Source organism: Gossypium hirsutum, chromosome A13 (genome assembly GCF_007990345.1).
Source record: "Gossypium hirsutum isolate 1008001.06 chromosome A13, Gossypium_hirsutum_v2.1, whole genome shotgun sequence".
NCBI classification, from domain to species: Eukaryota; Viridiplantae; Streptophyta; class Magnoliopsida; order Malvales; family Malvaceae; genus Gossypium; species Gossypium hirsutum.
In genome coordinates, this window is record NC_053436.1 from 106,252,855 (window position 1) to 106,269,607 (window position 16,753).

The window sequence follows — 16,753 nt, forward strand, 5'->3', positions numbered from 1 at the left end:
TTATGAATAGTTTTAGATTTTATATTAAAAAATATTAAATAAAAAAATCATAAAAAAACATTTAACAATATTTAAAATAAAATAAAAAATAATTAATTTAAATTCAGTGACGTATCTAAGGGGGTTGGCGGGCCCGACCCCCCTAAAATGGAAATTTTTTCATTTAGGTTATTTAAAAATTTTAAAATTTTAAATTAGTAAAGAAAAAATTTAAAAAAAAATTATTTAATCCTTCAGAAATTATAAAAATAGAGACTATTAAAAATTAAAATTTAATTTCCATCCCCATAAAAAATTTTCTATTATTGTTTTTTTATAAGCTTTATTTTCATTTTTGTAAGTTGATTCTTATTTGTCTTGGTAAATTCATCTTAATCCCTATATTTTTCAACTTTAATTTTGATCAAATGGTAGTGGTTAAATTCTTTAAGTTAAATTATACTATTTCCAGAATTTTATGTGGCAATCATGTTATCATACTTCCTTGTCATATCATCTTGCTATTTCACGATATATTTACAAAGTGCCACACCATTTTAGTTAATAGATTCGGTTGCTACCGATTGAGACAATACTAAAATTTTAAAATTTAAAAAGTGTAAGGACTAACAATGATCAAAATGAACCGATTGAGTTTTAGCTTTGCTATTGCAATAACTAAGAAGGTATGGGTTCAAACAGGTGCTTAAACGTGTTTTTCTTCTATTTAAGGGTCAGGAGAGCTTATAGTAACAATAGACTTTTATTAAAAACGATTAAATTGGAAAATAATGACTAAATCCAAAACTTATGCATAGTATATGACTAATATAAAAAATTATCAAAACAAATCTAAGTATTATTGTTTAAACAAAGATTGAAATTTCAAAATTTTTAAAAAATAAGAATTAAAATAGTCTAATTTGAAAAATACGTAAGTTAAAATTGATGAAGTTTAATTTAATTTACCCATTCTTAAAATAAATACATAAAATAACTAATTTACCCTAAACAAACTTGAATTACACTAGCTACCTAAATATCATAATTTTTAGGGTAAATTCCAAAATTAGTCACCCAACTTTTAATATTTTCATTTTAGGCACCAGAAAGTTTACAAAATGAATACTTATATTACGCAATTTGTTCATTTTGATCACTCTCCTCAAAATTGCAAAAGGAAATCCAAGCTTCATTCCATCTAATTTTTTTGTCCATCTTGGATATACTATCCACCTCATTTTGCATTCAAAAAAATTATTCTTTTTAATTATAAATGATCCTAATGGAGTGACCAAAATAAAAAATTATGTAATGTGAGTGTCACATTACATAATTTTTTATTTTGAATGATTAAAATGAAAAAGGTTTAATCGTTGCGTGACTTTTTGTGTAGTTTAGCCTAATTTTTACTTTCAGTGAAGCCGGACAAGGAAAAAGTGAAAAAGTTAAATACATGAAGGGCACAATTGCAAATACATAATACTAATATTTTTGAATCACCAATTGAACAGTATCCAGTATTAGAGATTTAAAACTCGCTCTCGCTAGCTCCCGGTCTCTCAATCTCGCTCTCGCTGTGGCTTTCGCCACCGGGCTCTCTTGGCGCTCAGTTCGACGATTCAAACATCACCACAACGTCGCATTTGAGACTTCCAACACCATAAAGAAAGATCAGTCTTCGCAGAGTGTGGTCGATCTTTCCTATTTCCGATGATGGCGTCTGGTTCGCCTCGAGCACGCATCGATAAGGTTTCTCCTAAATCATTTTTTTCTCAAAACCCTAATTTTATTTCAATGTTATTTCGTTGGACGCTCAAATATCAAGATTTTGATTTTAGAATCGGATTATAATTTAATTTCTTTTTCCTCTTTTTTTTTTTGGATGAATTTATTCTCTTCGATTAATGTTCTTATTTACAAACTTGGAAGACATTTGTTTATTACCGAGTGTTGTATTTTGGAAAACCGATATTTGCAAGAGAATCCCACCTGAGAAAAAAAAAATTGCGAGAAAAGTTTATAAAGAAGAGAAAGGCTTTGGATTGATTTTTGCTTTTGTATTATTGTTTATGCAGTTTTTTGCTTCGAAGAAGAGGAAAACCCAATCACCTGGTTTGAAGACGGGGAGACTTGAAAAGAATGAAAAAACAACAGTGGAATGTTCTCCTAGTGCTAAAGGCACTTTGAACAGTTACCTAAGAACTTCACAAGATAATGAAATCGTACACCCTTCATGTACAACTCGTGGGAAAGATCGTATTAAAATGATCTTGGCATCGGAGATTGATAAATCTTTCAAACATGAAAATGAACACTCCTTGATATTGGCAGAAACGAAGTCTCAAGCCTTTGAAGAGACTCATAAGGGAATATCTATGGGTTTGTCTGAGGCAGGAAATACTGCCTTTGGAGATCATGCTGAGGGTGCTCAAATCGGGGAAAATCCAGAATTAAAAAAATTTGCTACTGATTTTTTGTCTTTGTATTGTAGGTAATACTGTTGTATCTCGTTTATTTCCAAGAACTGTTGATTTTTAGCCTTTTTTTCCTAGTATTTAGATTGTGCCTTTTCTTCAACTCTGCCAAAGAAAAAAAACATCTTGTTATTATTCTAATTGTCTTCATATGTAGTGAAGTTCCAGTAAATGTTGATTCACCATCAGAGACGAAGGTGAATAATTTAAAGAGACATGGTGGTCCATCTATGTTGAGTGAGGAGGATAAAAGATTCAAGAAAAGGCATCTGATAGCCCAGCAGATACAAACAGAAGATATTGCTGTTTGTTCTACTAAGAAGAATCTTGAATATGAAACTGGAGAATTCCTTTGCAACCCTTCTCAAGATGTAAGTGATAACTTTGCTCTAGTTTTGATGATTGAAATTCTCCCCACTTTTTTTTGACAATTTTTTGTTAATTAAGGTAAACACTAGTAGCAATCCATTTGAGCTTCAAGCAGGCTTAAGAAAGTGCACTACAGCAACCAAATCTGTCGTACATACAATGGAATGCCGTACACCTGGTTCATCAGTTATTAAAGGATGTTCTCATAGGACACCACAGTCAATGCGAGGAAGTTCTATGTTTTCTCCAGGGGAAGCTTTCTGGAATGAAGCTATTGAAATAGCTGATGGTTTGTTTTCTCAAAGTGCTATGTTATCTACTCGAGTTGCCGAAGGAATTAATAATCCGGAGAGCCAATATGAGGTAAAGAATACAGGCAACTTAGGAAATACAAATGTTGGTTACAAGTCAAAGGAAATTCCAGATGAATGTGAGAGCAGAGTCAAACTTCAGGGAATTGGTGCTTCTTTGGAGTCAGCAGTGAAGCAGAAGAAAGAGATAGATAAAGAAGTGTCTCTGCTGCCTGTCAAGCATCTCGACTTTTCATTTGAGGACAAAAACTTGGATGGAGTTATCTGCCATGTATTAGAAAAGGACAGTCAAGAGGCTGAAGGCAGTATTATCAATCATATATTGCCACCAACTGTTAATAAACTGATAGATCATGCTGAACTACAGAAAACTGAAGCGGGAGGAAAACTGGAACAGGCATCTATTCATGTGGTGCCCAAAGTGGAAGTTAATTTATCAAGTCAAGATAATGATAGCATAACTTCCATGTCACCAGCTAATGCAGCAAAGAAGTCAATTGGTACTGATGAAGGCAATGAATCCAGTACTCCATTAAGTTCTGTGGCGCTTAAAGACAAGCTAAGTATCAGCAGTTGGCTTCCTTTAGAGATATGCAAAATATATAAAAAGAAAGGAATTGAACAACTCTACCCATGGCAGGTATATTTAAATATTTGCATGAACCCCCTCCCCCCCTTACATACACCCCTGTAGGGATCAATTTGGACAGGTTGATTCAGCACTTATTGTTGGGATTTTGTTTTTTGGTTCTTAACTAAACCGTGATATGTGCCTTTTTGGGTTTGAATTGTAATTATAATTGCATTTTTCTTGATAATCATGCTTAAATGCATGCCAAGGTATCAATATTCAATTATTCATTCTGTAGTTCCATCCTAAGCTACCTGGATATTCGCACATGTTTTATTTATGCTATTGTTTACTTTTGCTATTGATATCTGTTTTTATGTAGTTCTTTTGGCCTACTTTTGGTTAGTCAATCCATTAGTATTATGTTACTTTTATTGTTTATTTAAATGAATTGAATTGATGGTGCTGTCAAACATTGTTATGTTTTTCTTGGCTTTTTGCATACTGTGTTTGAGTATTTTATTTGCGTAAACTTCTCCTTTCCAGGTTGACTGCCTTCAGGTAGATGGTGTACTGCAGAGAAGAAATCTTGTATATTGTGCATCTACAAGGTACTTTATAAGTATTTAGAACTAAGGATAAGTTTTTTCATGGTCATTTTTTGTTCCTCTCTTTGACTGATATTTTAGCAACAATACCTGTTTCTGTAATAGAAAATGTTGTATAGGATTTGTTTGGCTCTTGATACGTTGTCTTGCATTATATATGCTTAACCTTTTTCTTTCTGCCACAGCGCTGGGAAAAGCTTTGTCGCAGAAATTTTGATGTTGCGGCGGGTGATATTAACAAGAAAAGCAGCATTACTCGTGCTTCCTTATGTTTCAATCTGCGTAGAAAAGGTTGTTGGGCACCAAATATTACTCATTCACCAGATAATAGCTGATACAAACTAGGTCTTCTTGGGCACTTATACTTATTTGCTTAAACATTCTGCAGGCAGAACATCTGGAGGTCCTTCTTGAACCACTTGGAAAACAAGTTCGTAGTTATTATGGAAATCAGGGTGGCGGCACACTTCCTAAAGATACTTCTGTAGCTGTTTGTACAATAGAGAAGGCAAATTCTTTAGTTAACAGATTGCTGGAAGAGGGTCGTCTGTCAGAAATCGGAATTATTGTGATAGATGAACTGCACATGGTATTTTATGACTAATCTTTTTGTTGGCCTTGCTTATTACAGTGCACCTTGGTTTTGTGAATACCTTTTTCTAATTGTCCTTATTCTCCCTTCATGCTTTTTACATTTTGGATGGACTAATGTTGATAGTTCCCATGCCTATGATTCATGACAGGTTGGTGATCAGAGTAGGGGTTATCTTCTGGAACTTCTGTTGACAAAACTTCGTTATGCAGCTGGTGAAGGTGCGCCAGAATCAAGTAGTGGAGAAAGTTCAGGTTCCAGTAGTGGTAAGGCTGATCCAGCTCATGGTTTACAAATTGTAGGGATGAGTGCAACGATGCCAAATGTGGAAGCTGTTGCTGATTGGCTTCAAGTAAGTGAGATTTACAAAGTATCAGTGTTTCCTTATTTTGCTGTCTCTCTTTCCTTTCAATTGTTCATTAATATCTTTGATCTCATGAATGTTTTTCCTTCATGATATTGTTGTCTGCATGGGGATTGTCTATAATGCTGTGAACTGTTGGCTGGTGGATCCATGACTTGGTTTTAGCATGTTGATATATTTATATTAAAATTCACCCAAATCAACTGATTTTAGACTATTGAACATGTGTGCTTCACAATAAATTATTTTTTTGATAATATTAGAATAATAGTATGCTTTTAAAGCTTTTTATAAATATTTGCAGGCTCCTTAATCAGCCAACTGCTTATATTATTTGATTTTTTTTTTTTTGGTTTTCTAATAGTTTCTCACTATCCAATTGGATGGATTTTGTTTTAAATATTCTGGAATTTTATCCTGTCAAGTTTTTGTTAATCAATGATAGAGTTGAAGAAACAGAGTTCTTTAAAAGAATTCTACACCAGAAATATTTTACGTTGAAGACTCATATATCAATTTTGTTTCCACACCACTTTTTTTTCATATTATTTATGCTTTCTTATGTGCTTACTGGTTTGTCATTTGTTTGTCATCCCTCCGCATTTAGGCAGCTCTGTACCAGACAAATTTTCGACCAGTTCCATTGGAGGAGTTTATTAAAGTTGGCAATACCATTTATGACAAGAATTTGGATCTTGTTAGAACAATTCCAAAGGCAGTTGACCTTGGTGGTAAAGATCCTGATCATGTTGTTGAACTGTGCAATGAGGTTGGGACACTTGGTATTTTTTGCTGTATTAAAATTTTTTTGTACTTCATTTTTCAGGTAAGCTCTAGGTTTTATGAGTGTTGACAAATTTTTAATTTATGGAATGTACTCCAGGTTGTTCAAGAGGGCCATTCAGTGTTGATATTTTGTTCTACTAGGAAAGGATGTGAATCAACTGCAAAGCATGTGGCAAAATTTCTCAAGAAATTCTCTGTCACTGCCCATGGTGATAACAGTGAGTTTATTGATATTACTTCAGCAATAGATGCCTTGCGAAGGTGTCCTGCTGGGTTGGATCCAGAATTGGAAGAAACTCTTCCTTCTGGTGTTGCATATCACCATGCAGGTCTCACGGTACTTCCTCCCAACTCTTATATTTGTTATGTTGTTTTAGTAGTAACTTTTACTTATTTTTTCCTTTATTACCCTGTACAAGTTACAATAATGTAAGTTTTTTAGCCTCTTATTGATTGTCCAATCTAGCAAGTTCTTTTACATTTTAATGATCAGTGTGTACTTTTATTTTTGTAAAGGTTGAGGAAAGAGAGGTTATTGAAACCTGCTATCGTAGAGGGTTTGTTCGTGTCTTAACTGCTACATCTACCTTAGCTGCTGGTGTCAACTTACCTGCCAGGAGAGTAATTTTTCGACAACCCCGAATTGGCCGTGATTTTATTGATGGGACTAGATACAAACAGATGGCTGGTCGGGCTGGTCGGACTGGTATTGATACAAAAGGAGAAAGTGTAGGTTCAATAATTTTATGGGTATCTGTTTTTGTTTTGTCATTTTTTATATTCTACATTTACAGTAATTGTATTGACTCTAATAGTTACAACTGTTCATTTTCATTTCTTTTCATTGTATTTGAAATAAGTTTTCTTTTCCTTTTTGGTTTCCATTAATTATTAATTTTCTTTCTACCATTTTCATGTGTATACAGGTGCTTATTTGCAAACAGAAGAGATCAAGAGAATTAAAGGACTTCTAAATGAAAGCTGCCCACCATTGCAGTCTTGTTTATCAGAAGATAAGAATGGAATGACTCATGCAATTCTAGAAGTTGTGGCTGGTGGAATGGTTCAAACTGCCAATGATGTTAACCGCTATGTTAGATGTACTCTTCTCAATTCTACAAAACCATTTCAAGAGGTTGTAAAATCAGCTCAGGAATCTCTTCGGTGGCTGTGTCATAGAAAGTTTCTTGAATGGAATGATGAGACCAAGTTATATGGTACTACTCCCCTAGGACGTGCAGCCTTTGGCAGTTCCCTTTGTCCAGAGGAGTCACTGGTAAAGCTTATTTTGTTTGTATTGTTTAATTTCAAATTAGCTTTTTGATGGTCCTGCAGTTTTCAGCATTGTTTCTCTTTTTATCAGAACTTTTATGCCTGGATCATATCCCCAGCGATAGTAATAAAATTTGTTTTGTTGACATGAAGTATAATTATTTTCCTAATCTCACAGATTGTACTGGATGATCTTTCAAGGGCTAGAGAAGGCTTTGTGCTTGCATCTGATTTGCATTTAGTTTATCTAGTAACACCAATCAACGTTGAAGTTGAGCCAGATTGGGAGTTGTACTATGAACGCTTCATGGAGTTGTCTGCTCTTGAGCAGGTGCATTTGTGTCTTGTTTAAATTCTCAATTCTTTTGGATGCATTGCGAATTTGTAACAGTAAATTTTAGCATTACAATAGGCAAGCGCTATTTTTTACTCTGATCTTGAACCCTTGTCTCCCGGTTGCTCCCTTTCTTAGTGATGATTTACTTGGACTGCTTTGGCTCCTCTGCAATTATATTGTTTGTGTTTTTAAGCTACAACTGTTGATATCTTGAGTCATGCTAAAGAGATATTTGATTTCTTGCACTGTAATCATGATTAATGGAAAGAAAATGAGATAATGGTGCTCCAGCTTTTTAGAAATGGGATATTTCCTAGTTGATAATACTGAATATTTTAACAGACAGAAAGAGATGATTTAACATTTGAATTCAAGAGTATTGTTGTTTCTGAATGATATGAAAGTAAAATTTTCTTCTGTATTTATTGAGATGCAGTCTGTTGGTTATCGAGTTGGAGTAACAGAACCATTTTTAATGCGCATGGCTCATGGTGTACCTATCTCCAAATCAAATGGATTAAGAGATAGCCTGAAGAGGTTACCTGCACAGTTTGGAAATCAACTTGGGATCAACAACAGCACTATGCTTTCGGACGAGCAAACACTTCGAGTGTGCAAACGGTTTTATGTTGCCCTCATATTGTCAAGATTAGTGCAGGTCTCTTTGCCTTTTTTCTCTCCATGTCAGTTACACTATTGTTGTTAGTGCATAGTATATGTTTCCTTATTACTTCTATTAAATATATGTGCCTGTAGTATATGATTATTATGATACTTTCTGAATTAAAGGCACAAATGTTATGTATATGTTTCTGGTAAGTGTAATGCCAGTTGCCCACTAACCTGAGCCGGTGATGGTCCTGGTCAGACGGTGCTACATTCGATGCTCGGTGGTATCTCTGGTGATATGGCTGGTGAACTATAACTTTATGGAGATCAAACAACTCTGGTGTCCCCATACTGTTGATCTATGTCATCCAATGACTCTAGGCCTATCTATTTGGTCTAACTATGGTTTATAAATAACTCTGAAGTATCGATTCCTTTATGAAAGGTATCGAGACTTGGCAGTTTATCGGTATTGATACCCAGCCTTTGGGTATCATTACCAGGAGCCCCTAATTTTTTCTTCTTCTAATTTTGCTGTGATGTTTGTAAGTACCGATGCTCACCCTTCGAGTATTTAAACTTGGCCTATAAGTATCAGTATTTGGAGTCTAGGTATCGGTACTGCAAAGTCAGTAGCCAAAATAGTGAAACAGGGGAGTTGCAAATTGATGTACTCCATGTAATTATCTCCTTTCGTCTTTGACCTACTATGTCTAGTTGTTCAATTGATTGTTCCTTGTACATAAGTCTCTGATCATGCATATCATTCATAATTTTCCCTCTTTTTTCCTGGTGTTTTAAATTCATGTTCTGTAAATTCTTCAATGAAGGAAGCTCCAGTAGGTGAGGTTTGTGAAGCTTTTCGAGTGGCAAAAGGCATGGTGCAAGCCTTACAAGAGAATGCTGGAAGGTTTGCATCGATGGTTTCCGTGTTCTGTGAGAGACTAGGATGGCATGATCTAGAAGACTTGGTAGCAAAGTTTCAAAATCGTGTTTCTTTTGGAGTCAGAGCAGAGATTGTAGAGCTTACTAATATTCCATACGTTAAGGTAATATTTTGTATTCTTGAGTTATAGACTTTGTTACTTCAATTCTCCATTTTAAACATGTGTGGCAGATGTTTTGGACTGACATTGGCATAACTTTTACTCTTATAGACAATGATTATCTATTTATAAGAGAAAAAACTTATGAAATGCTGAATTAACTTGTAATGTGAATATACAAGAATATCATGGTGATTCATTACTATTTATGCATGGTAGATTGTCTGATGATCTTAGTTTTTCCATTGCCTCATATTTGCAATTTTATGTCTGATTTTAGGGGTCACGGGCTAGAGCACTTTATAAAGCTGGTTTGCGTACACCTTTAGCAATTGCAGAGGCATCTATTCCTGAGATTGTTAAAGCTCTTTTTGAATCCTCCTCATGGGTTGCACAAGGTGAAGTTTTTTCAAGGTTTTGATTATATTATTTCCCTAATCAAGGGTTATGGTTATATGGCTTCTCTACTTAAGGGTTATGATTTTGCAGTAATATATTATTTTGGTGCACTGTCTTAAATGTTTGATGCGTCCTTAATTTGGGATAAATCTATTATTTTTATTGTTATGTTCTTTTCTTTTTTGGTTATCTGGCGTAGGTTTGTTTTCTTGAAGTAGTTACTTTATTATTAAAAACAGCTGCTGTGTTGCTTTTCTTTGTTTTTTTACTTCTCTTTTCTATTTCAATTTTTGCCATATTGACAAACTTGATATGTCTTTAGAAAGCTTAGCACAGCGACGCATGCAGTTTGGCGTGGCAAAGAAGATCAAGAATGGTGCACGCAAAATTGTCCTAGATAAAGCTGAAGAAGCCAGGGCTGCTGCCTTCTCAGCTTTCAAATCACTTGGCTATACTGTCCCACAATTTTCCCAACCTTTGATATTGAGTGGAAGTCCAGGAGGACAAGAAGCTGCAAGTACCAGTGCTGGGAATGCCTCTCCTTGCAATGTTATTGGGGTTGAGCAAATCCACACGTCAGCCATGCCACTGATAGAAACAGGCAAGAATTTGGAGAAAGTTTCTTCACCTAATGAAGGAATAATGCTGACAAAAGCCTCAGCTGATAACTTAGTGGCTTCAGCAGAAGTAAACATAGATACTACCTTGCAAAGCAACTTAGGTTTGGAAAATCCTGCAGCTGTAACTGGTGACAAGGTCAATGCCGTCTTTGAACAAGGCAGAAGTATAAAGATGGCAACTGTTGGTGAATATCTGGATCAAGGAATGCAGGATAGGCTCAATGAAGATGTCTCTGTTGGCAATGCAGATAGTGCTTGTGCGAAAGGTCCTCTAAATGCAGTTAATGCACCAGGTGGATTTGATTCTTTCCTGGAGCTGTGGGAAACTGCACCGGAATTCTGTTTTGATGTCCACTTCAACAGACGATCAGAAGCAAATTCTGTTGCTCCCTTTGAGATACATGGCATAGCAATCTGTTGGGAAAATTCTCCTGTGTACTATGTAAATTTGCCAAAGGATTTACTATGGTTGGATAATAGAAAAAACAATTTCTTATCAACAAGTGCCTCTAGTGATAAATGCAACAGCCTACCCCCAGAGCATATGTTGGAGATGGCTAAATTGAGATGGAAGAGAATTGGTGATATAATGGGAAAAAATGGTGTCCAAAAACTTACATGGAACTTGAAAGTGCAAATTCAAGTGCTTAAAAGTTCTGCCATTTCTATTCAGAGATTTTCTGGCATGCATCTTGGAGGGAAAGATATGGGTCTGGAAATTATTGACAACTCATGCTTGTTATTACCACCAGTTCTGATTAATGATGGAATTGATATGTGCATCGCAGCATGGATTCTTTGGCCTGATGAGGAGAGAAGCTCTAGTCCCAACCTAGAGAAGGTAATTTGCTGTGCTTGTTACAGAAATTAACAAATTTGGGCTAATAGATTAAATAGCTCTTAATGTTGGTTCTTAATTTCCATTTTATTTTTGGCGAGCCCAACTTATATTTAGACCTTGAAATTGTTAAGACATTCCTTACTGTTCAAGTTATTGTGATCTCTTAGGAAGTAAAGAAAAGGCTATCCAGTGAGGCAGCTGCAGCTGCTAATCAGAGTGGCAGGTGGAAGAATCAGATGCGAAGAGCTGCACATAATGGTTGCTGCCGTAGAGTTGCTCAAACACGTGCCTTGTATTCTGCATTTTGGAAGCTACTCATCTCTGAAAAACTTATTGATGTGTTTACATGTATTGAAACACCATTGGTAAGCTCTCCTATACATTTTCTTGAGGGACTAAAATTAGATCTAGGCATGTCAAACTGTGGTGGTAGGTAACTCTAACCTAAATAAGGGGTGGGGAGTTTAATGCTCTCCCATCCCTGTCCCTGACCTGGATCCCAGATTAAAACCATCTCTGGTGCCTTAATGGCAAAGATGGTTGATTCCTTAAGGGTAGTGCATTAGTGATGGCCTGCTTCTTAGGTGATGCCTTCTGGCATACTGCTTATGAGCATTTGTTAGTTTTTGACTAATATTTTTCTTGCCTCTTCTAGTGGTTTTAGTGTAATTCATGTTGGTTTCTCTTGAACTTATTCTTGATAATCTATTATGCGGAAATGATAGTTTCTCATCTTAGAAGCTATGGAACAAATATTTTATAATGATTTTGCTCTTTAACTGGTTCCATTCTTGAAGCAATGCTCAGTGATATATTAATGTTAGGTTTAATATTAGGTTAGGGTCCTTGCTGAAATGGAGCTTTGGGGAATAGGCATCAACATGGAGGGATGCCTCTGGGCACGAAACCTGTTGGGTAAAAAACTAAGATATCTTGAGAAGGAAGCTTATAAGTTGGCTGGCATGACATTTTCATTGAGCGCAGCTGCTGATATTGCAAATGTTCTGTATGAGCATTTGAAGTTGCCTGTGCCAGAGGGGCGAAATAAAGGAAAGCAGCATCCGAGCACTGACAAGCACTGCTTGGATCTACTGAGGTATTTCAAAAGTTATTTTCTTTATGCATGTTATAGATGCAGAACCATAAACAGGGTTTCCAAAAGTGTCATAAGGTTGATGCCTGCTTTTATTCTAATATGGATGTGGTTTGGATTTAGGGATGAACATCCAATTGTTCCAGTCATTAAAGAGCATAGATCGTTGGCAAAGCTCTTAAACTGTACGTTGGGATCCATTTGTTCACTTGCTAGGTTGTCTCGGAGTACAAACAAATACACGTTACATGGTCGTTGGCTCCAAACATCGACCGCAACTGGTCGTCTTTCAATGGAGGAGCCGAATCTTCAGGTTGTTGCATTCTCACACTTAAAGTAACTTGTGTAGTTTTCTTTTATAAGATTAATTTTATCATTAGTGTTATGACCTATTTTGTTTAGCAGTTTGTTTGTTTCTGATATGTAGTGTGTTGAGCATATGGTTGAGTTCAGTCTGAGCAAAGATAAAAATGGAAGTGATGCCAATACGGATCACTATAAGATTAATGTCCGTGACTTTTTTATTCCTACTCAGGTAAGGATTGTTTAGCTTATGCTCCTTAAAGTGCTGCAATGCTGTTACACGCTTTCAAGTATTTACTAAAGAGCTGCTTTTCAGACACCTACCTTATAGAACTGTAGTTAGTTTTTCTTCTATAACCTTCTTAAGTTTCTAAAAGTAGATCAGATTGTCTTTGCAATTATATGTTGTATGCTGATACTAAAAATAGATCCTAGTGTCTTACAGTGTAAACTATGCTGGAAGATTAGAATCATGGATCTTCCTTTTGTTGGATGGTTGCTCATAAGGGTGTGCTTGGTGGGTGGAAGTGAAAAGAAAATAAATTTTGAGTGTGCTTGGTAGGGAAGAAAAGTGAGGAAAAAAAAAGAGAGGAGAGATTATCATTTTTAATCCTAATGCATAAAAAACAATCATTTCAAATTGGAATGATGGGAGAAGGGACAATGAGAGTTGCGAATGTTAATTTAATGTTATACATTTTTCAAATATTTTATTTTCTTTCCTTTCATTTTTCAACTCTACCAAGCAATGAATGGAAAGAAACTTACTTTTTCTTTCCTTTTTTCCATCCTTCCTACCAAGCACACCTATGGAAAGAAAAATTATATTTCCATTTTTCTATCCCTTCAATTTTTCATCTTTCCAATTTTCTTTTCACTCTACTAAGCAAAACCAAAAGGTTAGGTCAGTTAATCTGCTGATTGTTGGTTGGTTTAAACTAGGGAGGTGAGACTTTTGTAGACTAGTGGGTGTTGCAAGAGTGGGTTTGAATTTTTAGCACAGACAGCTTTTATAAAGCTGTAAGTGGGGAACGTAACCGGCTTTTCATTTTAGGTAATGATGGAATTTGGGGGTTGGGACAGAGAGGACAAGGGCCTTTGTCAATGTCTGTGGGGGGACGCTTATTAGGAGTTCTTATTTCTTTTTTAATATTCATCAGAAGGTCATTATTTGGAAGTTGTTTGTCTTACCATGGTGAGTATTTCCCACTTTAATTGCAGGATAACTGGTTACTATTAACAGCAGACTATTCTCAAATAGAGCTGCGGTTGATGGCCCATTTCTCCAATGACTCTGCTTTAATTAAACTCCTTAGTAAGCCACAAGGTGATGTTTTTACCATGATGTCAGCAATATGGACTGGGAGGGCAGAAGATTTTGTCGGCTCCAATGAGCGAGACCAAACGAAAAGGTTAATCTATGGCATTCTTTATGGAATGGGTGCTGACACACTTGCTGAACAACTAAACTGCACCTCAGATGAAGCTAAAGAAAAAATTAAAAGCTTTAAAAGCTCTTTTCCCGGTGTTGCGTCCTGGCTTCATGAAGCCGTGGCATCTTGTCGTCAAAAGGGGTGAGGAAGTTCTTAATTATTTCTTAAGAAGACTAGATAGTGAATCAGTTTCATGTGGGATAGCCTTCCAACTAACATCATCTCATATTCTATTCCTTCTCCTAACTCATCAGTTATATATGAAAATGCTGCGACTGTTTACTTATGACGACAATTATTTTTATTGATTGTCTAATCAGCATTCTCTCCAATTAGTTTGATCATTTCAAAAAAAGAATCTTCTTTCATTTTATTTCTTATTCGTCTGTTATTGCTCCATATTAAAGGGCTATTGCTTTGTAAACCTCTTATTTGTGCTTCGAATGATTTATACCTGCTTAATGTCTTACTGTTCAGTGTTTTTATCACCGGTGTTAATTGTCTGCATCTCTTCAGTAAAGGCTTACGTAATATCTAATACTTTTAGAAATGCAAAATCTTAATGTTGCTGCATGCTCAAAATTTAATCTTTATCAAGGAACTCTTATTAATTTTTATTTTTTTCTCTATATGTGCCTGTAATCCAGATATATAGAAACTCTCAAGGGAAGAAAGCGCTTCTTGTCGAAAATAAAAATTGGAAACACTGAAGAAAAATCAAAAGCTCAAAGGCAAGCTGTGAATTCTATTTGTCAGGTAAATAGCAAATCCCCCCTCTTTTTTTTTTTTTTTTCCCTCTTTCTTTTGCATGTTTGAGGCTACATTTGTCTGTAGGTGACATGAAATCATAGCCTCCTATTTCTGATCTACAGGGATCCGCTGCTGACATAATCAAAATAGCAATGATAAAATTGCATTCCGTCATTGTTGAAGGGGTTGACAGCCTAGAATCTGGTTCTTCAATTTTGACCAAGTTTCACATGCTTAAAGGCCGCTGCCGAATCCTTTTGCAGGTTTTGTTAGAAATTGCTGCCTTCAATTTATATTGTTTCTCTTATTATGGTTGCTTCAATGAATCACTTCCTCCTACCATTCTGCCTCTTTGAGGATAATAATTCATGAAGATTTTCTTAAACTCTATGTTCTAAAATGTAGTTGACTGAATCTATGTTGCCATTTTTAGGTGCATGATGAATTAGTGCTGGAAGTTGATCCTTCAGTGATAGATGAAGCTGCATCGCTGCTGCGAACGAGCATGGAAAATGCTGTCTCCCTTCTAGGTAAATGTTCACATATTTCTTAACTATGTTGTATAACACATTTTCATGTTTCTTTTTATTCCTTGTTTCCAGTTCCTTTGCGTGTTAAGCTGAATGTTGGAAAGACATGGGGCTCTTTGAAGCCTTATCAGGCTGATCAACAAAAGCTATATCAAATGTATAGGTCAGTAGGAGACATCCGGTTCTCTACTTCGAATTGCAGTTATATCAAATATGAATGGAATATGATCAAGATTTTAACTTGCTGGAGATCTTCTGATTCCGATGTCTTCGATTATAGGTTTAAGGAAAATATCTCTTAAAAGGGAATTTTGGTTGAGTGGAGGTGCAAATGGCATATAGGAATGGTTACTGGCTCAACTTTAAGGACTTGGAAAGCCAAATTCTATGGGATCCATGATGTATATGGTGACAGATTGCTACTGCTTTGGCTTTTGCCAAAGGAACCATGTAAGCGCTGGTTGTTTCTGAGTTGTGGTTGTGGCAATAGGAGACAACTTATGCATAATTCTGCTTATGGCACACTATAGAGATTTCACCTGCCATGCTCTGCACTCTTATCTGCTGTCGTCTACTTTTTGCATCAGGTTTATTTTTCTACCTTGGTAGAGATCGTGTGAACATTTCCCGAGCTTGGAAGTAGTAAAGTCAATCATGGACTCTAGTGAGGTTGCACAATATTTGTCCTCTCCTTGATTGTGTTCTTCATCATCTCAGCTTCCATTGATCCAGGTTTCACTGAAATTTGTTCAAAATTTTGGAAACATTTCTGATGAAAATGGGGAATGTGGCAAGGTAGAGAAGTTGATATTATGTATTTTCAGTGAAATCAATTCATTGCTGCTCCGGAATGCATGCCATTTTTCCAGATTGAGAACAACTATATCTGGATCATCAAAGACTTGAGATTTTGAGTCGCTGCGTGATTGTACAGAAAGGTTTCTGCTTCACCTTTGCCTCCAACTTTATACAGTCATGTCACACAAGGCAGCTCCTTTGCCTCCGGGGATCACATCAGTGTCACCTCCGGCTTTCATTACCTGTTTTCACATGAGCTACGCCGTTCCCATTGTTCATAGAAGCGTTCCCAGGTTTATCTTTTCCTATGTCGACATTTCAAATCAATCCTCTCTAAATGGAGGGGTGATTTGAACAATAGAGGTGAGGTAGTCAAGGTGGGTTTTTTTTCTTCTTAAAGGTATATCAAAGTAATTTTGATATTTGTATTGTTTGCTCTACCTGTATTTATATGTTCTTTTAAGAAGATAATAAAGTAACAATTCATTATACAATCTGAAAGTAAAATATATATTTAAAGGGGGTGAGACAATTATGATTTATTCAATATATGAAGGTAGTAATGGTATTTAGCATTCACGGCAAAGCAGGGTGAAGGTTGTGACAAAGCTTGATCACAGTACCAGTGGTGGATTTGATAATATTTAATTTTTGGCTCCAAGAGT

At 35.8% G+C, this 16,753-nt stretch overlaps 1 protein-coding gene across 1 annotated transcript; it reads left to right on the plus strand.

Annotated features, from left to right (window-relative positions):
- The first annotated feature begins 1,516 nt into the window (after window positions 1–1,516).
- Window positions 1,517–16,615, plus strand: LOC107893414 (helicase and polymerase-containing protein TEBICHI-like). Its single transcript, XM_016818400.2, is given in 29 exon segments — window positions 1,517–1,731; window positions 2,058–2,473; window positions 2,614–2,827; window positions 2,904–3,776; window positions 4,254–4,318; window positions 4,501–4,606; window positions 4,704–4,904; window positions 5,059–5,259; window positions 5,879–6,040; window positions 6,155–6,394; window positions 6,574–6,786; window positions 6,984–6,999; window positions 7,002–7,333; window positions 7,508–7,660; window positions 8,103–8,324; window positions 9,106–9,324; window positions 9,602–9,719; window positions 10,043–11,181; window positions 11,349–11,546; window positions 12,018–12,277; window positions 12,398–12,587; window positions 12,702–12,809; window positions 13,799–14,151; window positions 14,658–14,766; window positions 14,883–15,023; window positions 15,194–15,290; window positions 15,363–15,453; window positions 15,571–15,740; window positions 15,878–16,615. Coding segments are annotated over 28 exon segments (6,498 nt in total). The 5' UTR covers window positions 1,517–1,692; the 3' UTR covers window positions 15,593–15,740; window positions 15,878–16,615.
- The last annotated feature ends 138 nt before the right edge of the window (window positions 16,616–16,753 follow it).